General features: G+C 47.7%; 1 protein-coding gene across 1 annotated transcript in view; it reads left to right on the top strand.

The window, feature by feature from the left end:
• Positions 1-26,477, top strand: part of TTC6 (tetratricopeptide repeat domain 6) — a 1,112,931-nt gene that overhangs the window by 487,107 nt on the left and 599,347 nt on the right. Inside the window, exons 17-18 of the mRNA XM_085627931.1 lie at positions 5,670-5,806; positions 10,496-10,665. Of these exons, the coding sequence (XP_085484057.1) occupies positions 5,670-5,806; positions 10,496-10,665 (307 nt within the window). The remainder of the gene's footprint in view (positions 1-5,669; positions 5,807-10,495; positions 10,666-26,477) is intronic.

Consider the following 26,477-nt stretch of genomic DNA (forward strand, 5'->3'; position numbering starts at 1 on the left):
AAACTGCTCCAGTACCTGGCGACAGTCCTTCCGTTGTTCAGGAGTTAGTGACGGTGAAAGGATCACTCCCTCCACCGATCCATCCTTCTCTCGGGACGCAAACAGATCGGGAAGAGGTTCACTGTCCTCTTCCTCTGACCCATCAGTCACCATCATTAACGTGACCTCGGGTCTCTCTTGGTGAGGCTTGAGGCGGTTGACATGGAGCACCCGATGGGGCTGCCTGGGGGTCTTAAGATCTACCACGTAGGTAACCTTGCCCTTTTTCTCAACCACCTCAAAGGGACCTGACCAGCGATCCTGGAGGGCGCTAAGCTCTCCAGGTTCCATCACCCACACCTTCTGGCCAGGCTCCAGCTCCACCGGGTGAGCGTTTCGGTCATACCATTCCTTCATGACCGTTTGGCTGGCTTCTAGGTTTTCAGAAGCTTGCTTCCACAACCTAGCCATTTGGCTACAAAAGGCCAGCATGTAGCTCACCACATCTGGAGGAAGTTTCCTGGGAGTCTTTTCCCATCCTTCCTTCACCAGGCTGAGGGGTCCACGCACAGGGTGCCCGTACAACAACTCGAAGGGGCTGAAGCCCACTCCCTTCTGTGGTACCTCCCTGTACGAAAACAGCAAACAAGGTAGGAGGACGTCCCATTTCCTCCGCAGGCTCTCGGGCAGACTCCGGATCATGCCCTTTAAGGTTTTGTTAAACCTTTCCACCAGACCATTAGTCTGGGGGTGATAAGGAGTGGAGAACCGGTAGGTAACTCCACACTCTTTCCACATAGCCCGCATGTATGCCGACATGAAGTTGGTACCTCTGTCCGACACCACTTCCTTGGGGAATCCCATCCGGGTAAAAATTCCCATCAGGGCCCGTGCCACCGCAGGTGCAGTAATGGTCCTCAGAGGGATAGCCTCTGGGTACCGTGTGGCATGATCCACCAGAACCAGGATAAACCTGTGACCGGCCGATGTTGGTGGATCCAATGGCCCGACAATGTCGATGGCCACCCTTTCAAAGGGGGTACCAACGACAGGCAGTGGTTCCAGGGGAGCTTTCAGCTTCACCCCTGTCTTCCCACTAGCTTGGCAGGTTACACACGTCCTACAAAAAGTATCGGACGTAATCCTCATCTGAGGCCAGTAAAAATGAGGGACAAGTCGAGCAAAGGTCTTGTCTTGTCCCAAGTGTCCTGCCAAGGGTATTTCGTGAGCCAGTCCTAATAGGAAGGCTCGGTAACGCTGGGGAACTACCAAGGCCCGGGATGAACCATGCACCGGAGCCTTGGGTTCGCTATACAGGAGTCCATCTTCCCAGTATATGTGGAAGTTCCCCGAATCGTTACCCGCTGCCTGGGCTTCGGCCTGCCGCCGTAAACCCTCAAGGGTAGGGCACTCCTTCTGGGCCCGACAAAACTCTTCCCTAGTAGGCCCTCCCTCCACCTGCCAGTCTGCAGGGGTAGGCAAGCCCTCCAGGGACGTTACATCCCCCTCCGTAGTCTCCGGGACCACCTTAGTGGCCCCATCCACCTTTGGAGGGTCAGATGCCGGGGCAGGCTTTCCCCGTCCCTGTCTACCCTTTCCGGCAGCTGGTTGGGCCTTTGTCCCAGGCTCCAACCTCTGTGAATCCCCTCTTCGGGTGGTCACGGACCGAGTGTGGGCACACGTCCACTCAGGGGTCCCCAACATTTCCATGTGGGCCCTGAACTCAACCTCCTTCCACGCCGAGTGTTCAAGGTCGTTTCCCAACAGGCAGTCGACCGGCATGGCAGGGCTGATCGCAACTCGTAGAGGACCCGCAACCCCTCCCCACTCAAAGGGAACCTGGGCCACCGGATAGTGACCCTCTCGGTTGTCAGCCATCACAACCGGGTGGACTACATTGGGGACCACCTGCTCTGGGGACACCAGCTGACTCCTTACCATAGTCATGCTGGCTCCTGTGTCCCTCAGAGCCTCCACCCTCTGGGCATTGATGGTGACCCATTGCCTGTACTTAGTAGTATTCGAGGGCATCTGGGTCTTAGGAACCATCTCACAATCCCCTAAGGACACTAGGGTTAGCCCTGCCCACTCACCTCCCTTATCTAGGGGCAACTCTTCCCCGAGCACTACACTCGCCACCCCAGGGGTCTTTCCTCCAATGGGAGGGTGTGGTCTCTTGGGACACTTGGCATCCCCCTTATAGTGCCCCACCTCACCACACTCGTAACATCGGACAACCCTAGGCTGCTGACCACGGTCAGGATAAGGGGGTTTGTGGGGAACAACCTTAGGAGGGAATCCTACTCCCTTCCCTGGTGAACTCTTTTGGGGGCCTTTAGAGAACTCCCTCTTTTTGTCTCCCCCCTCTTTCTTCTGGGGGGCGCCCTGTCCAGCCCCTTGGAAATTCCCTCCAGTCCCTTTTGAGGATACCCGGGTACTTGCCCAGATATCCGCCTCCTCTGCAAGCTTCCTGGGATTAGTGAGCTTGCTGTCTACTAGGTGCTGACGCAGCTCTGGAAAACTTTTCTCTAGGAGGTGCTCCTTTAAAATTAAATTGTACAGTCCCTCATAGTCCTTGACATCACTACCCTGCACCCAGCCCTCTAAGGCCTTCCTGGCATAGTCCAAGAAGTCCACCCAATTCTGAGTGGACAACTTCTGACTGCCCCGAAACCTCTGCCTGAATTTTCCAGGGGTCAGTCCAAATTTCCTTACTAGGGCTACCTTCATAACGGGGTACCTGGTCTGATCTGGCTGTTCTAGCGCCAACAAGGCATCCCTCCCCACCGGAGGCATATACCTATACAGGCCACCCCCCCCACTGGGCTTCGGGGACCCCATGGGCTCTTAGAGAAACCTCATAGGCAGCCAGCCATTTTACAATGTCATCCCCTATACCATAGCTAGCAACCACATCTTTGGGCAGGTAGGGCCTGGACTCTCTCGGGACTTCTCTCGGTATGCTGCCACCATTGGGACTGCTGGGGGTTCCAAGTTGGAGGGCTTTGAGCTCTAACTCTTTTAAGTGAAGCTCGTGGAGGAACATCCTCTCCTCCCTCTCCTTTTCTAACCGGGCCAGATCCATTCTCAGCTGTCTCTCTTCCCTTCGATCAACTAGGTCAGCAGAGGACAGGCTCCCCCCTGAGGCGCTACTTCCCACTCTTGATGGGGCCCGGGACCCAACGTCCATATTACCGCTCCCAGGGGGAAGAGGGACTTCCGGTTCTTCTAGGAGATCTAGTCCTGGTTCTTCCTCCCGTTTCCCGCTAGGGTGGGCCATAACCCAGGCTCTTAAGCTTGCCTGGAGCTCTGTCTTCTTTGCCCCTTGCTTAAAGAATACCCCCCGTTCCTGGCAGAACTCCTTCAATTGGCCCACTGTATACTCCTCCAACCTACCCAATTCGAATTCCATCCTGCCAGATGGGACCCCAACACAGTTAACAAGAACTTTTCTCAAGAAAGGGAATATGCACAGGACAATTTCAAAAATTCCTCCAATTAGAAAACAATCTGGAGAAAACTCCAGTCAAAACAATCCAGTGTAGGTGGTGATGCGCACAAGACTGCTACCAAGCGGATGCAAGCACTGAATAACTAATCCCACCGCTGAGCACCAATTTGTTAGACCTACGTCTAAGGGGGGTAGCTTGGCTCAGGTCACTTGGCTCAACACTCCATTTGGCTTTTTCAGGCCTGCATCCCACTCAGCTCGCAATCCTGCGCCACATCACTCAAAAAGAACACTACACCGATTTTTGCACAAGAGTTATTGTACTTTATAACATTTCTTTTCTGATCAGGATTCAATTTTCATTTTGACATTACAATTGGAACCAGTTCATTTCATTTGCTTAAGGACCTCTCTCTACTGTCTAAGGTCAAACCTGTACGTTACGGTTCTAGGTAAACTTATCTTACTCAATTCCACATGTCCTCAATGTAACTTAAACTTGCAGAGGAAATAACAATTCACTCCAAACAATACTGTAATCTTGGAGTCGCCCTTTTTAGCTTATCCCACCACAGTTAGCAAGAGAAAGAGATACAATCCCCAATTATTGCTGGTTGAGGGACTTCCCCCCCCACACGGAGCAACAGGACTGTATCCCCCAATAGTTAGTTCCAGTCACCTTCTTCGTGCCAGTCCGAGTGCTGTCGTCCCCCAGGAATTGACCTCCCCCCTCCCGGGTTACCCTGCTTACTGTAGTCGCGCTGACCGACCTGCGCGTAGTAGGGCACAATCCTGCACAAGAGGAACCAGTTCCCAGATGGCTGTCCTTACAACTGAAGAGGAATTCCTGTCATCCGGTTCGGGGGCGTCTCCCTAGGCACCTCCCCGCTGAAATACCTCACCCGGCGCTTACAGCGGAGGTCCTCTGATGCCACGGGCCGTCCCTCGACGCTTCCTGCTTTTTGCACTTGACAAGCGCACCCGCCACTGCCGACTGCAGCGCGATCTGCGGGGGCGCGGCCCTGACTCCGTCAGGCTCTCTCACTCGACAAGCGCTCCCGCCGCTGCCGACTGCAGCGCGACCTGCGGGGGCGCGGCCCTGATTTCGTCAGGCTCTCCCACTCGCTGCACAACTCGTGGGGGGGTGCGGCCTCATCACCCTGCTGCTGGAAGGGCGGCGCTTGTCTGTTGGTCCGGCACACGTGACCCGATGGGGGTGGCTTCACAGCCCGTCAGTTTCCTGGCCGCCGCTTCAAACGATTGATCAGCGCGATGTCAGCTCTACACTCAGCTGATGCGCGCGATGCCCCATCAGAGAGTCCAAGCACCCCTCCAGCCTTCACTGCTCCCTCAGGACTCCACCGGGGTCTCACAGTTAGGCCCACGCCTCACATACACGAAGGTGAGGAACTTAGTTCAGCCAGGCGGGCAGGCAATGATTTAAGGGGCTTGGTTCACAGCAGTTCAGATGGGCAGGACCATTAGCCCGGGGTGTATTTAGCCCAGCTCCCTGCCTTGAAGTCCACGATGGGGCGCTGTCGCTGTCACCACTGGGGGGAAGTTTTGGATTCCCAAATGTCATCCAGGGAGGTCTAGGCAGTTCCAATTGCAATTCCCACCCGGTATCCCTCTTCAGGCCTCCAGGTTACGTTAGGGATCCTTAACCAGAACACGATGCCTCCCAGGGTCGATGGCTGAGTGCGGGGATCGGTCAAATGATAGAGGGTGATGTCAACTAGGTAGGGGGGTTCGCGCAGACCCTAGGGTCTGTCCTCTCCCAATCCCGCGCAATCACCTCACCACTCAGGTGCCTCACTCCTGCCTACTCCACAGCCCAGCTTGACTCTAAAATGGCCTCCCTCCTGCCACCTCTATTTATCACCTTGGGCTGGACTTGCCAGAGGGGTCCAGAAGGTTCTGGAAGCTCCCATGGCAGTCATGGCCCGGGTGCTGAGGTGACAGTTGGAGCCACCATTTTGTGAATCCTACCCTCCTCCTTTATTTACCTCAGTGGAGCACCTTGCGCCTTTTCCTCATGTAAGGGGAAAAAGGCGCCCAGAACCTCTACATCAGTACCCAAAAAAAAGTTTAGTAGACAGAGAAAAAATGAGAAGGGGACAAGGGACAAAAATAATAAAATGAGGAGGGAACTGCCAATGGGCTGACAGGTCTAACAAACCCTCTGACATTATCTTCTGAGTGATGGAAAACTAGTAACCTTATATCTTTCAATTCACAGAGTTTCCTCTACAACCCTCAAAGGACAGAGGCTATGATGAAGCACGGGCTGCACCAATTTGAGAATGGCAACTGGAATGCTGCAATCTTGGATTTCACTGCTCTTCTTAAGCAAAACCACAACGACGCACAAGCAAGGTCTCTGCACACCTACGATGGGGGAAGAGGGAGGGAAGAGTTGGAAATGGGCCCGAGATTGTACATCAATTGTCCTGAAGTAGAGATGTAATTGGGTCACCTCTAAAAGTAGTCGCTGTGGACCAAAGTTTTAAGTTACCTTCCTGTAACAATGGTTACCCTGGACCAGGCTTGCCAGTTACTTGTCTTTAATGGTGGCTCCCAAGCTGGATTCTTCTACCAAGCCTTAAACTTGCAGTTCTGTAAAGATTTCAAATGGTTTTCCTTTTCTTGATCACGTTTTAACCTGAGGATTAACCATTACCCTCTTTCATGATTCCCAATCCACAGGTGCCTTAATCTTTTTCTAGACAAAAGATGATATTAGTTTTCAATATCTCATATTTTCTCATCTCATTCTTCAGTCTTTTCTTTGACCGTCTTGTAAGTTGAAATGTTTCTTATGTATTGGAATTTTTATAGCACAAATCTAGCTGTGAAGCAGCGGAGCTCTACACATTAAGACTAGTTCCTTGGTGATAGTAGATCATGTACATTAGATGAGCGGGTGGTGGTAGATTGTGTACATTAGATGAGAGATTGTAAGATGATCATAGATCGTTTACATTAGATGAGGGATTGAGACAGGATCGTATACATTAGATGAGGGGTTGGAGATGATGGTAGATCATGAACATTAGATGAGGTGGTGGAGATGATGGCAGATTGTGTACATTAGATAAGGGGTTGAGAGGTGTTGATAGATCGTGTACATTATATGAGGGGTTGGGAGATGATGGTAGATGGTGTACATTAGATGAAGGGTTGGGAGATGATGGTAGATCGTGTACATTATATGAGGGATTGAGAGGTGTTGGTAGATCGTGTACATTAGATGCGGGGTTGGAATATGATGGTAGATCGTGTACATTAGATGAGGGTTTGGAGGTGATGGTAGATAATGCACATTAGATGAGGGGTTGGGAGGTGATGGTAGGTAATTTACATTAGATAAGGGGTTGGAGATGATGGTATGTTGTGTACATTAGACGAGGGGTTGGGCCGTGATGGTAGATCGTGTACATTAGATGAGGGGTTAGACATGATGGTAGATCGTGTAAATCAGATGAGGGGTTGAGAGGTGTTGTTAGATTGTGTATATTAGATGAGGGGTTGGTAGGTGATGGCAGATCGTGTACATTTGATGAGAGATTAGGAGATGATGGTAGATTGTGTAAATTCGATGACCGGTTGACAGGTGATGGTAGATCTTGTCCATTAGATGAGAGGTTGGGAGGTGGTGGTAGATCGTGACCATATGATGAGGGATTGGGAGGTGATGGTAGATTGTGTCCATTAGACGAGAGGTTGGGAGATGATCATAGATCGTTTACATTAGATAAGGGTTTGGCAGGTGGTGGTAGATCAAGTATATTAGATGACAGCTTGGAATATAATGGTAAACTTTGTACTTTAGATGAGGGGTTGAGAGAGGTCCGTAGATCATGTACTGTGAATGAGGGGTTGGTGATGATGGTAGATCATGTACATTATATGAGGGGTTGGAGATGATGGTAGATTGTGTACATTAGAGGAGGGGTTGGGAGGTGATTGTTGATCCTGTACATTAGATGAGGGATTGGGAGGTGGTGGTAAATCGTGACCATATGATGACGGGTTGGGAGGTGATGGTAGAACGTGTCCATTAGATGAGAGGTTGGGAGATGATAATAGATCGTTTACATTAGATAAGGGGTTGGGAGATGATGGTAAATTGTGTACATTAGATGCAAGGTTGGATATAATGGTAGACGGTGTACATTAAATGAGGGGTTGGAAGATGATGGTAGATCTTCTACATTAGATGAGGGATGGGAGAGGATCGTAATCGTGACATTAGATGAGGGGTTAGAGATGATGGTAGACTGCATACATTAGTGGGCATATGTATCAAAGAATGGTTTTGCGATTCTCAAATAGCGATTTTTAGAGAATCGCTATTTGAGAATCGCAAAACGAGATGTAATTAAAATTTTGCAAATATTTTGCGATTCTTTCGCATTCCTTAATTGCGACTCGCAAATTGCGAGTCGCAATTAAGGGATGGCTTCCCATTCATTTCTATGGGCCAAGAGGCCCATAGGAATGAATGGGAATTGCATGCGCAATTTGCGAGTACCCAATAGGTACTCGCAAATTGCGCATGTAATTTCAAGGGTGCAAATGTTCCAAAGGGACACCCTGTTGCACTCCTGAAATGTGCATGTGTGCACATGTGGCGCACATACATGCCCTAAGGGCATGTATGTGCGCCACATAGCTCTTTGAAAAATGCAACAAAAAAGTGAATTTTTCAAAGAAATCGCAATTTACCACCAACCTGAAGGTGGTGGTATTTTGCGATTTCTTAAGCAGAAATCACACAATTTGGGTGCTTCCTACATTGCATTTAAGGACTCGCAATTTGCGATTCTTAAATGCATTTGCAAAATAGGGAATCGCAAATTTAGCGATTCCCTATTTTGCCAGGGCCTTTTTCCCAAAAGGCTTTTTCCTGTTTTCAAGCGTGCCGATTCTAAGAATCGGTCTGTTTGCGAATGGGAAAAGGCCTTGATACATATGCCCCTCGATGAGGGAGTGGGAGAGGATCATAGATGGTGAACTATAGATGAGGGGTTGGGAGAGGATCCTAATCATGTACATTAGATGAGAGGCTGAGCGGTGATGATAGATCTTGTACATTAGATGAGAAGTTGGAGATGATGGAGAGAGTGTACATTGGATGAGGGGTATGGAGATGATCTTAGACTGTGTATATTTGATGAGGGGTTTGAGGTGGAGGCTTTTTCCTGTTTTCAAGCGTGCCGATTCTAAGAATCGGTCTGTTTGCGAATGGGAAAAGGCCTTGATACATATGCCCCTCGATGAGGGAGTGGGAGAGGATCATAGATCGTGAACTATAGATGAGGGGTTGGGATATGATGGTAGATCATGTACATTAGATGAGAGGTTTGGATATGATTATAGATCATGTACATTTGATGAGAGGTTGGGAGAGGATAGTAGATCGTGTACATTAGATGAGGGGCTGGGAGGCGATGGTAGATTCTGTATATTGGATGAGAGGTTTGAGATGATCTTAGACTCTGTACATTTGATGAGGGGTTGGAGGTGATGGTAGATCGTGTATATTAGATGAGGGGTTGGGATGTGATCATAGATCATGTACATTACATGAAGCGTTGAGAGGTGATGGTATAGGGTGTACATTAGATGAGGGGATGAGAGAGGATTATAGATCGTGTACATTAGATGAGGGATTGGGGAGGATCCTAATCATGTACATTAGATGAGAGGCTGGGTGGTGATGATAGATCTTGTACATTAGATGAGAAGTTGGAGATGATGGAGAGAGTGTACATTGGATGAGGGGTAGGGAGATGATCTTAGACTGTGTATATTTGATGAGGGGTTGGAGGTGATGGTAGATTGTGTACATTGGATGAGGAGTTGGAGATGATCTTAGACTGTGTACATTTGATGAGGGGTTGGAGGTGATAGTAGATTGTGTACATTAGATGAGGGATTGGAGATGATGGTAGATCGTGTACAGTAGATGAGGCGTTTAAGATGATGGTAGAGGGTGTACATTGGATTAGGTGTTTGGAGATGATCTTAGACTGTGTACATTTGATGAGGGGTTGGAGGTGATGGTAGATCGTGTACATTAGAAGAGGGGTTGGCAGATGATGGTAGATCGTGTACATTAAATATGGGGTTGGGAGGTGATGGTAGATCATGTACGATAAATGAGGGGTTGGGAGAGGATAGTATATCATGTGCATTTTTGTGTTGTATCATGTGCATTATTTGAGCGATTGTGAGAATATCGTTGATTGGGTACATTAGATGAGTGGTTGGGAGGTGGTGGTAGGTTGGGAGAGGATCGTAGATCGTGTGCATTCGATGAGGGATTGAGAGAGTAAAGGTGTGGACATAGGGCCCTCATAGGAGCGTTAATCAACCCCCTTCATGAGTCAATGTAGGCATGGACACAGGGCGTTCCTAAGAGAATCCCTTTTATGAGTCAGTAAAGGTGTGGACATAGGGCCCTTATAGGAGCGCTAATCAGTCTCCTTCATGAGTCAATGTAGATATGGACACAGGGCGTTCCTAAGAGAATCCCTTGTATGATTCAGTAAGGGTGTGGACATAGGGCCCTCATAGGAGCGTTAATCAACCCCCTTCATGAGTCAATGTAGGCATGGACACAGGGCGTTCCTAAGATAATCCCTTGTATGATTCAGTAAAGGTGTGGACATAGGGCCCTCATAGGAGCGTTAATCAACCTCCTTCATGAGTCAATGTAGAAATGGACACAGGGCGTTCCTAAGAGAATCCCTTGTATGATTCAGTAAAGGTTTGGACATAGGGCCCTCATAGGAGCGTTAATCAACCCCCTTCATGAGTCAATATAGGCATGGACACAGGGCGTTCCTAAGAGAATCCCTTTTATGAGTCAGTAAAGGTGTGGACATAGGGCCCTTATAGGAGCGCTAATCAGCCTCCTTCATGAGTCAATGTAGGCATGGACACAGGGCGTTCCTAACAGAATCCCTTGTATGAGTCAGTAAAGGTGTGGACATAGGACCCTTTTCATAGGAGTGCTAATCAACTCAGCCTGTGATGCTTGTCTCTTTCTCTCAACAGGATGTACCGGGGTAGAGCCTGCATGAAGCAATCACGCTTTGTAGAAGCTGTTGAGGACTTCTGTGCTGCCATTCACCTAGACCCCAAAAACTGGTTAACCTTCTATTACAGGGGATGTTTGCTGCGCAAGACTCACCCCCAGAGGGCACTGCAAGACTTTAGCACTTCAGGTACTCATGACAAAATGCATGCAACAATGCCACTGTTAATTTTAGGTTCATCAGAAGTTTCAGGGTCAGTTATATGTGCTGATATCTGCATCCTAGCATATACATCGATAGTCGGTAAAGCGAGAAGTTCCCAGCTGCATGTGCAGACTCCGAAGCACTTCTTTTTTAAATATCTGTCTATAGAATTAAAACCACAGAGTACAAGCATCCATATGTCCTTTGGAAGACGATCTAAGGCAGGAAGTTTTCGGAAATGTGGACTGCCTTGGTCCTAAGAACGCATTTCAAGGCTGCATTTCAGCTTGTGAGGTACACAAAGGTGTCGACCTTGTCTAAGATCTAGAACACAGTGCAGTCGACAGGCTTACATTGGGAGTCGAACATGAGTCCTGTCCCTTTAAGGTTCCAGAAGCTCTTCTACTTGTAATGCATTGTACTGGCAGTAGCCTCTCAAAGCCAATTCTATATTACAGTGAGTATATGTTCAATGTTATTTCTACTGCCCAACTGTATCCAGCTGGTGAGACAGGCAGATCGTTTGAGAGCTGAAGTATTATGAAGCCACTCAAGTCAGTCTTGAGAGTGAGTGGGCGCATGTGACATCGGAGGATCTTGCCTTCCTGCGTGATCATGAAGCCCGAGGTGTAAAAGGCCATCTTCATCTGCTTTATGGTGACAGGACCAGCCTAAATGCACTGGTGGCGACTAAAATGGTGCTCTCTGCTCGGTGTACCCTACTGAGGGAAAAGAGATTAACGTCCAAAACCCCTTTCTGGTTGGTACGAGGTTTGGGACAGTTTCATGTCTGCAGGGATTTCGAAAGTGGGATCTTATTGGCCTCTCTACGCTGGAGGATGTGTGGAACGCCTCTGGCATGGTCCCGTTTGCTCACTTTAGAGAGGAATATCATATGGCATCCACTCATTTCTTAAAATATTATGCACTGAGACATGCCTTGCAGGTGTGAATGGGCCCAGAGGAGGAAACTATGGTAGTTCCTCCTTGAGAGACGGTTACTGGATAGTCATATGATGGCCAAAGCACTTTCTCTTACCTATAGGTAACTTATAAACTATGGGGGGTGGGGTGTATTAAAGCAATTAAGACAAAAATGGCAGGTGGGCGTAGGGGAGCTGGAGGATGATGAGTGACAGGAGGCAAAGCAGTTTCCCAGAGAGATGGCCATACAGATAAGGTTTTGTCTTATTCAATTTACAATTCTCAACAGAACATATACTGGGATTCTCTGACATAAGATAGGTAGAGTCGCAGATGATGCATGCCTACGTGAATGTGGCCAGCAGGGGTTCGTTCTGCACACGCTGTGGAACTGCCCCAAGATCCGCTCATTTTGGGAGGGGTTACAAACACAACTTGAAACAGGCATTGGGATGCCCATAGTGAATCGTGTCCCGTTGATGTTGTTGGGGGTGTGGGGAGTCTCCGACCCTACATCCTATCAGAAGATCCTAGACAGGATTTTGAGATTTGCTTATTATGATTTGAAACTCAGAGTTCCACATAAAATACAATAAAACACATTTGTTTTTTAAAGGAACAATACATACAATATGCAGAAAATGAAGGTTTGAAGTTCAAAAATAAAAAACAATCAACGTAGAACTACACTCTAAGATCCCATACAGAAAAAAAGTGCAAATACGCAGGCAATTAATTGAAACATTATGTCGCAATACTAGGCAGGCCTAATATATGCAACAGGCGTTTGATGCACAATGTTTGAAAGTGCGACACTAATACAGTACTTCTCATGTGTGAGTGCAAGTACCATGGGCCCGATTCAAAAAGTAATCGGAGACAAAATCCTAAATTTATGACTTTCAGTATTCACAGAAGGCATTTAGGAGTAGGAAAGTTAGGATTTCGTCTCATTCAATCTTAAGTTTTGGTCTGAAGTTAAACTTAAGACAAACTTAAGTTTAACTGAAACAAAATCCTAACTTTAGTACTCCTAAAGAGCTTCTGTGAATACCGAAAGTCGTAAAGTTAGGATTTTATCTCCGATTACTTTTGCGAATCGGGCCCAAAACTTACAAAGATTCGGATGATTCTAGAAAAAATGCAAAAATTGTTAAAGTGTTTTAAAAAATTGCACTAACTATTTCTGATGGTGGTGTAAATAAACATTTCCGGTCTTCCACTACCGTGCTTATTTTATACTTTAAAAACATTGGTCTGAGCAATTGGCGCCGCAATGAATGAAGAAGAGGACATACTAAAAGCACATGATCTAAATCTGGAACCCAAATCTCACAGAGGTCACGAACCCTCTCCTTGTTTGGTAATCCTTCCAAGGATCCAGTGATCATTTGTAACGGGAGCAGATTCAACATTAATAGTTCTACGCAGACCATGGGAGAGGTTCCATAGTACATACGGTTGTGTGTTTTTTACATATGCCTCTCTCCAATATTAGTTCATTCGGGCATACTGAGCACACAACGCTATATCCCTTTTCTGGCTTTCTTCACAGACTGATTTTTTTAATCTTGTTTTTAAGGTAAGCTTCGGGGGAGCCATCCTACTCTGACCAATTTTAAACATATCCACAGCTTTCAAAGAATAGAAAAAGAGGGCAATTCTTCCCTTCAAACAATAAAATATTTAATCTTTCAATGCTGCTCGATTGGACCCAGGGTCGCCATTCAGTAGATTATTCCCCCACCTTAAGACAGCAGCCGTAGCCAACCCATTCGTAGAGAGGAGCCCAAATTCAAGCCGGAGAGCTGATGGAGTGGCCAACGAGTTTAGAATACACATTTGGCACTAAATTCGCCCCTCAACTTTCTCAAAAAAGGACCAATGCCGCTCTTCCATTACCTCACAGGCACAGCTCAATGAAGGCGGAATCTTATTCTTATAGACCGCCAGGAAATGGGCGAAATACCTTTTCCCACATCAGTTATATAGTCTGTGGATTACAGAAGCTTGAGATAAAGCCTTACTTCTACATTGACTAATGTGATAATTGTTTAGGCAGGCACTGGAAAACATTCTACTTAGGTATAGATACAGCTTCACGACTTCCAAGTTCTCTTTCCCCAGGGACCAGTACAAACCTTTCCTGACTCCGCACCCCCTCGACCTAAAAACCAGGATATTTAAAAACAGTGCTCATCAGCATAATTTCCCAACTCGGAGAGGTGCCACTGAAGCCCTATCGGAGTTAAATACAGCATGACAACATAGCCAGTGTAGAGTAAACATCCAATACTCATTACTCCTAGTTTAGACAGATCCCGCTTACTCTGTCTGACTCTACAAGGCAGATCATGATTGTAGAGGGAGAAAGGAAGGGCACAAGTAAGCACCCCTTCTTCAGACCATTGTGCGTCTCAACTTTGTTCGAGAGACCATGATTCCCTCCCATCAAAATCGGGGATCAAGTTGAGGAGTGCAAAGTGACTAGCAACCTAAGCGTGCGGGGATCCACGATGCCAACAATTTCCTCCACCACGTCCCATGGTCAACCCTATCGAAAGCTGTGGAGAAATTGATGAAGGCAGATTATAAGGCCATTCCCTTGCCCACAGGATACTTATCTATCAGCGTTTGGAGGGCCGTAATATTATCTAAAGTTCCTCATTTCTTACGAAAGCCAGCTTGTCCAATCCTGGAGGTGAAGGCGAATGTTCTTGCCAAACAATTTGCCAATCTCGTCCAACAACACAACCTGCCTGAACCTAGGACGAGAGGCATTTGGACCCTTTTTATACTGGGGCATAACTGCGCTACCTTTCCAGGATGATGGAATCACCCCATACTGATACCAATGTTTGAGCACCGGACACAGCAGCGAGGCCCACGCAGGGACTTCTTGTTTATTGACAGATACCAGGAGTTCATTCGGGCCATCACCCCAGAAAATCTTGCACCTTCAATAAAACCCTTTATCTCCTCACAAGAGGGTTGGCCATTATCGCCTGAAGAAGGAGGCACATCCCAAGACTCCAACAACGTCCCACAATTGGGATTGATGGCATATAACTGCGAGATATAGCTGGACCATTCTGCATCAGAAACTGGAACGGTCTCTGCCTTAATTCTAGTGTCACAATATTCTGCTATCAATGACCAGTATTAGCGCGAGTCGCCAGAGAAAGCGGTTTCTCTCAACTTGATCCATTTCTGGTCTTCCTCCGTTTAGACACCCTCAGTCTAGTTCTCATACGCTTCAGTCGATTAATTTCCCTTTGCCTCGATGGCAACGACTGCTTGAATTGTTTTCTTACTAGTGAGTTCATATTAAGATTTACCTTCTCTGTCTCCCAAGAGATAGGTACAGGGGGTTTAACACTAGCAGTACTTTGTTTCTCCCACATGATCAAAACAGGGACAGCTGCACTTCAAGCCAAACAATAGGGTTCTGTGAGAAAACAACAAAGGGGACTGCAATAGCTGTTTTAACATAAGCAGCCAGCTTCATCATAATATATTGTGACCAGAAGGTACGCCTGTTGGTTTTACTGTAAACAATGGAGTCATTTTTGGAGTTCCAGATGTCAAATGCCTTAAGCTCTAGATCGAAGAACACTGAAAGAATACTATGATCACTTAGATCCGTGCTCAATACCTCAAAATGGGAGCAAGCCCTAAACATGTGTTAAGACACCATTAGATAATCGATTCATGATTGACACCGAGAGGAATGAAAAGTAAAAGAGGCTGGTGAGCCCTCCAGAGACCTACCGTTCAGGGCAATGAGATCATTAGATCGTAGGCAGTCCAAGAGGCTACTGCCCCTCCTGTCTGATCTAGCGTTACCAGGCCAAACAGCCTCTGGAATATTCCACACCTCTTCCAACTCTGTGTTTCCAAAAATCCAGGAGGAACAGTTCATAATGTTTGCATAAAATTCCCCGCAATGATTATCAATGAACATTCTTCTAAAACACTAATATAGTGTACAAAAGAGAACATGGACTCAATAAAGGTGTCACATGACTCCGGGGGTGGGGTGGGGGGGTTATACACATTTACCAAAAGGAAAGACGTATGAAGTCTTCTAATCGTATTACACAAGGCTCACTTGAAGCAAACTCCTTTGGATTCCAATGTGTGTTACAACTGAGTAGAACGGCTATGCCTCCACTAGTGTGGCCTTTTATCCTAGATTTTCCTGCACAAGAATAGACAAAATAGTTATCATAAATGAAATCAGAGCAAATTCAAGTTTCCTGTAGACAGATTATCGATCAGCAAAACTGCATTAAAATTTGTAAGTTGGACTTGGAGTGTCCCAGGCCTGCCATGTTCCAGGGAATAATTCATTTCTGGAGTGCTACCTCTGCTGCAGTGGAAATTTTATGTTTTTTGAAGCATTTAGTGTGCCCGCTACCCAGCTCCATGGTGCTACCTAATCCCCATTTTCAAATTCCTTAGCCCGCCGCACCTCATATCCTGCAATGTTTACCACTCTCCTCCCCATATATTTACCAAATGAGATTGTAATATCCTTCAAAGTTACTGCCCTCCTACTTGAACTTACATCTTGGAAAAGCTCCTGGATGCCTTAGAGTCGGAAGTTAGTTCAAGCGAGAAAACATCAATCGCCTTTCTCCAAAAGTGGTCCACATTAGCCAGGATTAACATTACAACAATCCTAGAGCCGAATGTGACCCTAGAACTTGGAAGAGTAGTGCGGGGATCTACAAACACCCGATCAATATCCCTGCTAGACACCAAACGTTGGTCCTCAATCTTTAGTTGGAGATGCAAAATGTTACTTCTCTTTAGTGAGCCCAATTCTACGCCAAACTAGGACAGAAAATTCTGTGTATTTGATAAAATGTCAAGGCCAAATTCTTTGCCAAGATTGTTATACCTTGGCCCTGCCCTTTGATCAAGCAGCTTTACCAATGGAATGAAAGGGGAAGCCTTCCCATTAAGAGTCCTCACAAGTTTGGGCATTGAATCCAAGAGAGAAGGTTCTTCACTAAGGGGAGCTAAAGAGGGTCTCTCCACAGCCTTCTTCGATAGTTATCATTTGTTCTATAAGCTCATCCCCAGCATCATCCTTCACAATAAAGCCATTCACTGCATCCTATTAATATGGACCATTGCTCCCATATCCTTAGTTCCAATCTTGAATTGGTAATTCTGATATAAAAGAAGAGGCGGGCGCACTGATTACTTCGAAAACATCTGACTCCAAACCTGGATGAACAACGGCGTTCTCTGGCCCTTCTACTTTTCGATACTTGGTGATGGAAACGGGCTCTCCCAAAACATTAGAGAACCTGAGTTTCTTTGACTTACTTTTCATATTACTTCTGGCGTTTTACCTTCTTGCAGCCCTGAGTATCCCCCTTCCCAGAAGAATCACCATTGTGCTGGACCCTTCATCACTTTGCACCAGAAGGGTGAGCATCATGCAAAACTACAGCCCCTGAGATACTATGAGCCCCTTTTCTAAAAATCTAAGAAACTGAAGAAGAGTTCACATTTTCGGGTGCATTTCTACTTTGGACTACTTTACACTGTACCTCAGAAGAATGATTTAACAAGGGAGAACTGGGCATATTATTAAACTCCTTTATAACTTCCAAATTACCATTAAATCTCCCACAAGAACCAGCCGCAAAACCACCATAATCATCCACCTGAATTCCAATACCTGCTCCCCCGTTCTTTACCATTATAGAAGTCTGGGAGGATTGAGATTTTGTTTCAGTGCCCCTTCCTTCCTTTCTTGGACATAAGACAAGCGAGGTTACGAACAAGTTTCTAATCGCTAAGGGGGTTCGTCAAGGGTGTGTTCTTGCCCCGACCCTGTTTTCCCTCTTCATCAATAGGGTCGTGAAATACTACACAGACTACCCCACAGATGCCCCCACCCTAGCAGGCTTGAAGATACCCCTGTTAATGTTCGCAGACGATACCGTGATACTATCTAAGACCCGGAGAGGGCTGCAGACAGCCCTCACCAGGTTTGAAGAGTTTTGCAGTGATCATGACCTAAATGTGGAGAAGACAACGTTTATGGTCCTCCATAACCGCAAGGCCATTAAAGGGAATGTTTTTATGACTAAAGTCCAGCTAGAGCAGACCGATGTTTTTACGTATCTGGCTATTACCTTAGGAAGGAAACTAAATTGGAAATCCCAGATCAATAGGCTGGCCCTCAAACACGCCCAATTGACAGGAGTCCTTATGAAGAAGCAGAGACTTTCCCACACAAACCAGTGGCTCCTGTCATAAAGATATATAAAACTAAAATTAGTTACCTCGGTATTATGTGGGGCAGAGTTATGGGGGTTCGAATATCTAACATCCCTGACCGCAGCTCAAAACAAGTTTGTGAGAGCCCTGTTATACCTTCCATCTTCAACACCACTTACGCCTCTATATCTTGATTTGGGTTGTAATCAGTTTGAGGACATAGCCCGATATAGACCTGTGGCGTATTGGAGAAGGCTATGGCTTACCCCTGAACTGTCCCTGTATGCCCAAGCTCTTCTTGAAACCAGGCGGGCTGACAGCTCATGCAAGATCTCCTGGTTTAGAAGGATAAAAGACACCCTGAGTGACATGGGGATGATCAGCTTATGGGAAAATCCCGCAGCCGCCACCTTTCCCTCCAAGAAAGAGCTCAAGACAGCTTATCGGAACATGATTATGACGAAACGTTTTTCATCTAGAACGAGTCCTACTTTGACGATGGATTTTTTGGGAGAACAAACAAGAGTATTTGTATGAAATCTACTGGGATTTTATTACTGTACCAAAAGATAGGAAACTGTATCATCAGTTCAGACTGGGCTCACTCCCTATTAAGTCCTTCACAAGTAAATGGCACCCCTTGAATGAAGCTAACTGTATCGTATGCCCATCGCAGAAGGAAACAATCGCACATGTTCTGTTTGCCTGCCCGGCTTACAAAGCCCCTCGAAACAGATGGCTCAACAAGTCTGCTCCAATTTTGGCACAAGGTCGGGTATAGAGTCATTAAGGATTCTAAAGACCTGTGAGCCTATAGCGATTGCTCTGGCAAAATTTCTGGGATGGATGTGGGCCATTCGTGCAAAATGAACAAGGACATTGTAGTAGTGAATATATTTTCTTTCAGTGTTAGCATTTAAGAGCTCATAGTTGGTTCTCTGCTTCATGATCATGTACATGGTTTTCTTCTTCCCCATATTGGACCCAGTGGCGTTATTTGTCAAACTAGGATCATTTCTTAAATGTTTTTTTACAGTTTTAGGCAAGCATATTTATTTCGTTTTTATTATTCTTATTCATAATTGTCCTATATCTGTGATTTTGCTCAATATATATTTTAGTATATGATGGATTTTAAAGGCTAATTATAATGTATTTTTTAGATGTACAATGTCTTTAATGATTTGACAAATCGAAATGAAGACTAATTGACTTGACTTTGCAGTAAATATACAGTTTGAAATGCAATTGTAAATGTACTTTGAAATGGTTACAGTTTGAATGACTGCTAATGCAATACTGTGACATGCTGTACATATACTTTGTAAAGAAAATGACAGGTAAGTTACTTTTACATTACTTTTGAGATTACTTTTTAGAATTACTTATTCTACTCAGGGTGATATGCCTAGATATCACACTGGGACATTTCCTAGAGAAAAGGAAAGTAAAGTCAGTTTTGCACAATTGTTATTTTTCTGGTTTCCATACAAATCAACTCCACACAACATTTTTCAGAGAAAAACAGTGAATGGATTCCTATGGAGAGAAATTAAGTTAACAGTTACCAGGTAAGTAATCGGTCTTTGGAGTTGAGCTTCTGGGGTTAGAACAAGGGTTCCCCCAGGGTCAAGGATGCACTCTCGTTACACCCTCAGCGGCACTAGGGCAGCCGAGTGCAGAGCGTTGAGCCCCAGTGTTATCCAATGGGGGATAGAGGGTCTCCGGTTGGTGGCTGCTGGCAAGCAGGCCACTGGGTTGTGGGAGAAAAGTTCCTGGACTTTAGCTCAGGGCAAATGGGGAAACAAATCAGCACCAAAGGTGCACCCTCAGCAGCACTAGGGCGGCCGGGTGCAGGGTGCTGTTTCGACGTCGGGCGCCCTGTTGGTTTCAATCGGTTACCTCCGGTTTGCAAAGGCACTGTAGGCTCGGGGATGAAGGTCTTCTGGGTGAGGCCACCACTTCGAGAGGTAAGTTGAGAAGTTAGGTGTTGGGGTTTGATCACACAAGGCCGTGGGGCGTCGGGTGTAGGGGTGCCTTTTGGGTCGGATCTTCTTACCAGCTCCTGGTCGCGGTTAGGGGGGCCTTCTGGATTTAGGCTGCAGGCATCGGTTGGAGGCTTGAGGCAGGGCAAAGTCGCCGGATCTCGGGTCAGAATGGCCGGGGTGGCCTCCTTGTGGTTTTTGCCCACTTGAGCTCGGGCCGTGGATGGCAGGTGCAGAGCGGGGCGGATTTGCGGTGTCCGGCCAGACCCAAAGGTATAGGTGAACAAATCCGGTGGTCAAAGGAGACAACGTCTTTGTGCTTGAAGGCAGGCAGGTCCTCCGGGGTTTTCAAGGTTGCTGGCTGCAGGACACACCAGAATTTCACAGGAGCAGGTTTGAGGTGGAGACAGGCCGGTAAGGCTGGGGCCAAGTCAGTGGGCGTCTTCCTCTTGTTAGCTTCGGCACGGCTGTTCGGTCCTTCTTCTTTTCTTGTTGCAGATTATTGTCTGAGAAAGCAAGGTTCAGGGGTGCCCCTAAATACTAGATTTAGGGGTGTTACAGGTAGGTAAAAGGCAGGAACCAATGGGTCCCTTCCCTAGGGTGGGTGCACCCCCTATTATGCCACCCTCCAGTGGGAGGGGGGCATGAGCCTTTCCCTGGTTGGCTGAGTCCCCCTATCTTCAAGATGGCATGGACTGAGAGTTGTGCTTCACCTCGCCTCCCCCACCTGAGGGGTGGAGTTGGCAGAGGTGGGCACACCTCTCTTATTTATTTATTTTTTATTTATTTATAGTGTTTTATAAAGCGCGAACTTGACCCGTGAGGGTATCAGAGCACTTTACAAGGTTTACAGAAGTGAACAACCAAGAGGCTTAGAAGTACAGAAATATACAAAACGGTTGGCGAGGGGCAGGGGTGCTAGACCCGTAGGGGAAAAAGAGGGACACAAGTGTATGGTTACAATTAGTTATGAATCCGTAACTGAGGGAAAGGCGATAGTATTAGATTAGGCAGGCACATTGTGGTGGTTGAAGGCAGTACTTAGACGAGGCAGATGAGGAAAGTTTTGGCCTCATTTTTGAAGCGTGCTAGAGAAGGGATTCTTCTGATGGCGGGTGGGAAAGAGTTCCAAATTCTTGGTGCAGCGGCGGATAATTCCCGATTCTAGGTTCATTTTTTCCGAAAACTGGCAGGTTGGAGCAAGAGGACTCTGGTGGACCGGCAGTCCCTGCTTCCTCCAGATACCACTAGTTTCTGTGCCAGATAGGCAGGGGAGTTTACGTATAGAGCCTTGTGAGTAATGCATGCCGGTTTCAGCTGTATTCTGGCCTCAAGGGGAGCCAGTTCAGAGCTTTCAGATGTGGTGAGATGTGGTCGAATTTCCTAGTGCCCGTAAGTAGTCTGCCAGCCGCGTTGAGACAGGCTTTTAAAGGTGCCAAGGAGATCTTGGGTAATCCCGAGAGGGTGGAACAGCCATATTCCAGCCAAGAGATGACTAGTGACTGGACTGCCATTTTTAGGTCGGGAGCATCGAGGAAGGGTTTCAGCTTCCATAGGTAGCTCAGGTGAAACCTGGCTGATTTAGCCATCGAGTTAATGTTGTCCCGCATGTTCAGGTTGCTGTCGAGGATTATACCCAGAGATTTAGCCGAGTCCACGATGGTCGGCAGGCAGTTTAAGGCTGTGATGGCCTTGATCCACATCTGAATCTCCGGATTGGCTTTTGTAGGGGAGATTAGGAGAAATTCAGTTTTCTTTGCGTTGAGTTTAAGTTGGTTAGCGGCGAGCCATTGGACGGTCAGTTTCAGGGCCTTGTTCAGGGAGAGGATCTCCTCGAGCGATGAAATATTAATGCATATTTGGGTGTCGTCCGTGTACATGTGGTAGGAGATGTTAGCGGTACGAAGAACTTCGGTGAGCGGCTCTAAGTAAACATTGAAGAGGGTGGGGGACAGGGTTGAACCTTGAGGGACACCAACCATGACCGGGGTGGGAGCTGATAGGTTGACGTTAATTAGGAATCTCTGTGATCGGTTGTGGAGGGAGGACCTAAACCAGACAGAGCCATCCAAACCCATCCTGAGTTTAAGGCGTTTTGAGTAGTTTTTCTTTGTTGACCGTGTCGAAGGCCGAGGATAGATCTAGGAGGATTAGAAGGCAGGTTTTGCCTTGGTCTAGGGCTTGGAGGGCATCGTCCACGATGTGTAGCATAGTAGTTTCAGTGCTGTGCCCCGGTCTGAAACCAGATTGGAAGTCATCGAGTAGGTGGAAGTTGTTGATGTGTTGACTTAGTTGCTGTTGTACACACTTCTCTAACACTTTGGCTAACAGAGGGATATTGGAGATAGGTCTGAAGTTGTCAGGGGAGGCTGGATCCAGTGATGTTTTTTTTAAAATAGGGAGGACTTGGCCGGCTTTCAGGGAGTCCGGAATCGATCCCTGCTGGAGAGAGGCGTTGATTATTGCAGTCCAGCTAGGAACAATGGATTGGGAGGCAGCAGCGAGGCAGTTGGATGGTAGCGGGTCATTAAAGTGGTAATTTGGGTTTAATGTAGAGAGGATTTTAGAGACGGAGTCTTCGTCATAGTATTTGAAGTCGGTCCAGCCTGCTTGGTTTTTAGGTGCGACCAGTGGGGGTAGCGCGGAAAGGGGGGGCAGGTCAGGAGGGGGTTGAGAATATGTGGCAGTACTTAGTTCATTTCTTAATGCCGTGACTTTATCAGCGAAAAAAGAGGAGAATTCCTCAGAGGATATTAGAGACTCAGGAGACTCTTTCGGTGTTTTAGCCAGTTTATTTGATTGGTGTTTGACCAGTTCAAAGAGCTTGCGGGGTCTATTCTTGGAATTCCCCAGTTCCGATCTGAAGTATTCTTTTTTAGAATTAAGGATGTTCTTGTTATAGGAGCATTTTGCCTGGCGGAGAAGTTTTAGATGCTCAGCAGAGGGGTGCTGTCTCAAAATTCTTTTAGATTGCCGGAGGGATCTCCTCTCCATGTTGAGGGATCCGGTGAACATGGGGTTTCTGTCTTATGTCTTCCTCACTTGTTTTTCCCGCCGGTTCTCCCGCCCAAAGTGGGGGTCAGAACCAGTGGAGACCAGTTGCTGAGATCAGCAAGTGGCCTGGGGAAGCTCACAAAGGCGGCAAGCCTTTGAAGCTTCCCCTTCATGAACCCTGCCCATCCTGGGGTAGGAGGCTTGGCACCTCATACCAGGATGTGCATTGTTTCAGGCCCCGGAGAGCAGCAGGCTCTTGACCCAGGGGTCCAGACACATGTCTGGTGGTGGCAGCTGAAAGCAGCCACTCAGCCTGGACACTAGAGGTGGGTTAGTTTTCAGGGGTTATGTCTAAGATGCCCTCTGTGTGCATTTTTCATTAAATCCCACACTGGCATCAGTGTGGGTTTAATGTGCTGAGAAGTTTGATACCAAACTTCTCAGTTTTCAGTGTAGCCATTATGGTGCTGTGGAGTTCGTAATGACAAACTCCCAGCACCATATACTCTTAATGGCAGCACTGCACTCACAATGTCTAAGATTGGACTTAGACACAGTAGGGGTCCAGGGCTCATGCACCTGTACCCTCACCACTGGTATAGTGCACCCAGCTAGAGGGGTGACTGATCTATGCCAGGGCAGTGATTTGTAAGCATGGCACACAGGGATGTGTGCCATGTCGACTCTCCACTTTGTTCTGCACCAAAACACGCAGCCTGCAAAGGCAGTGTGGGTGTGTAAGGGTACTGGACCTCTAAGGGTGGCACAATAAGTGCTGCAGCCCTTAGAGGCCTTTTCTGGTCACAGTGACCTGAGTACCTGTGGTACCATTTACCAGGGGCTGACCTGTGGCCAGAGATGCCAATTGGGTTTAGGCTTCAATGCAGCTTTAGGGAAAGAACACAGACCCTGGGTACCTGATTAGCAGGAGCCCAGGGCACACTCAGTCAAAGCACATCAGCAATTCAGCAAAACGTGGGGGCAACCATGCAGAAAGAAGGCACTTTCTCACAACATCCAACACATGATCTGAGTTAGCCACTTATCCATTCAGCAAAGCCAAAATTGATTGGGGTTCTAATTCTTATAAAACATTTTATTGATACTTGAAGAACATACACAAGTCAACTTAGAAAAACAATGCAGTGTTAGCCTGCCATGCCACCCCATGGCCTCCCCCATCTACCCTGATGGTTAATACATGGGTCCATTCTCTACTGAAGAGTGCAGTCTCGCATAAGAGCCTTATGCATGAGGTGGGTCAATTCCAGATATCTGAGTCTCTGTTACCCCTTCACCTCCACCGTGCATGACCCACCCGAGACCTGATATGGGGGTGCCACGGTTTCCTATCCCTACTCAGCCACAGAGCAATCACCCCACACTTTCTTGAACTTCTTTGGGCAGCCCCATCTTTGCACAACTTAACTTTTCACCAGCAGAAGGCCCAGGGGCTTTGCTTTGGCGTCTCTGTGGCCTCTGCTTTATGCCTGAGTCAGCCCCTGGCTCTGCGCTGTGCAGTGAGATGGGGGTTGGGTACAGGGAAGAGATTGGAGTCAGAGTGGAAAAGGACGCGGACTGCTTTCTGGCTCCCCTGGTGGTTCTCCAGCAGCCCGTGCTGTATGGATGCAGAGACATGCATCCATGGGCAGAGAGCAGCGAGATAGTGGCCTAATCGCCTTGGCCCCACCAAAGTGCTGCTTGTGGAGGCCAATGCAAAAAGAACAATTGATGACAGAATGCAGAACAATGTCATACATTCACCCCAGTACAGAGATCTGGGCCTAAATCCATTGTTTTTTTGCTCACCATGCCATTGTAGTTTGAACCCAACCATATGCAAATCAGTCTTCACCCTGCGCCTCATGGGAACAGTCCAGCCAGAACTGCCAGGCCACATCCTCCCTGGACTGGAAACAAGCATCTTAGGACCTGTTTCAGGGTTTCACCCCTCATCAGCCAGGATAGCTTGACTCCAGTGGCATGGAGAGCACGGGACCCACATCTGGGCATACCCGTCCCACTCGGGGTGACAAATACAAAAAGAACAATTGATGGGCAGAATGCAGAACTATGTCATACATTCACCCCCGTATAGAGATCTGGGCCTAAATCCATCGTTTTTTTGCTCACCATGCCATTCCAGTTTGAACCCAGCCATATGCAAATCAGTCTTGACCCTTTGCCTCATGGGAACAGTCCAGTCCGTACTGCCAGGCCCCCTCCCCGGACTGGAAACAAGCATCCTATGACCATGTAGCGGGTCAAAATGAGGGGGCAGGAGACCAGGTCGGCTTAAGGATGGTTTTATTTTGTGAAACACTCGTCTCCTTTGGGTAGCCAGTCTTTTACTAAGAGTTGGGGATAATAGCGTCTTATCCCAGCACTCCGAGTCTTCCGGCGTTCTCCACCCCCTTCTCATCCACCTTCGTTCGGTCTTGTCGGGGAAGGGGGTCCGGAGTTCAGACGGGCAAAAGAAAAGAGAAAGCACGGAAACGGTGTAAATGAGGGGAACTAGCACACAATTAAGGGAGGGGAGTGAAGGATCACCAGTGGATACTGCACCTCTAAATGGGAAGGTCAAGTGCTCAGGAAGGGGTAACCAGTCGGGAACCGGTAGGGAGTTTGTTACCCTATACATCGGGTCTCTCCCTCCTTCCAACCCAACCCGCAAATCTCTCTCGTATCTGAGAGAGCCACGCTCCTCCTGGAGCGTGGCTGGGTGAACCGCGGTGTCGTTGGCCTCCTGGCCTTCTTGGTTCCTTCGGCAGCTCTGCAGTGTCAGGCTGGCAGTAGCCGTATACTCTAGAAAGCTACTAACCTGCTGATCGCCCGGCAGGAACGATGACGTGCAGAATTTCTCCCTTTCCCACAAGTGCAACTCCACGCTGGTGAACCCCAAACAAACACCAGTGCGTGGGAGAGGCACACAGGGGGAAAACGAGAGGATCAACAAAGGAGGGAGGGGGGTCAGCGTGGCTCCTCTGTCAGCGAGCGGGGGTTACTTCCTAGCAGGCTGCAGGCTGCAGTAAGGAGGAGACAAACATAACAGGCGTTTAGATAAGGAAGTGCCACCTACCCTCCACCTCCTTTTGCCCGCTAGGGACCTACCACTCACCGAGGTATCACCGTAACCTAACCCCCAGTCCTGGAGGCCGTTAGCTTCACGGCCAATAAAGTCGTAGATGGGACGTCGCTCTTGGTGCAAGTCCTTGCGAGTTGGGTAGTTGTCCTCACTACCGGAGTACCGCAGGTTGTCACCAACGGTGCTTATCTGCACACAAGAGATCCTTTTCAATGCAAAAGGTCGGGTGCGAGCTGCCGGACGACAATGCCTTCTTGCGTCGGCAGCGTAGATTGCACAATGGTGGAGGCAAAAAACAGGTCAGATGCACACGGAACTCTTACGTTCCTCGGGATAGTCTAGCGGGATGAGCGCAGTTAATTCACTGCCTGGGTAAGTGTCTGCAAACGGAGTGCTCCCGCTCTCCCACGGCGTCCCTCTTAATTACCTGACCTCAGCGCCGCGTTCAGGAACCGGAACCGGAGACTTCACAGGGGCAGCGTGACAACGAGCATCAGGTTCGCGGAAACGGAGTGTCGGCGAGCGCTAGTCCTCCAGCGGGGAACACCATCCGCTAAGCGCTGACT

Source organism: Triturus cristatus, chromosome 9, assembly GCF_964204655.1.
Source record: "Triturus cristatus chromosome 9, aTriCri1.1, whole genome shotgun sequence".
Taxonomy (NCBI): domain Eukaryota; kingdom Metazoa; phylum Chordata; class Amphibia; order Caudata; family Salamandridae; genus Triturus; species Triturus cristatus.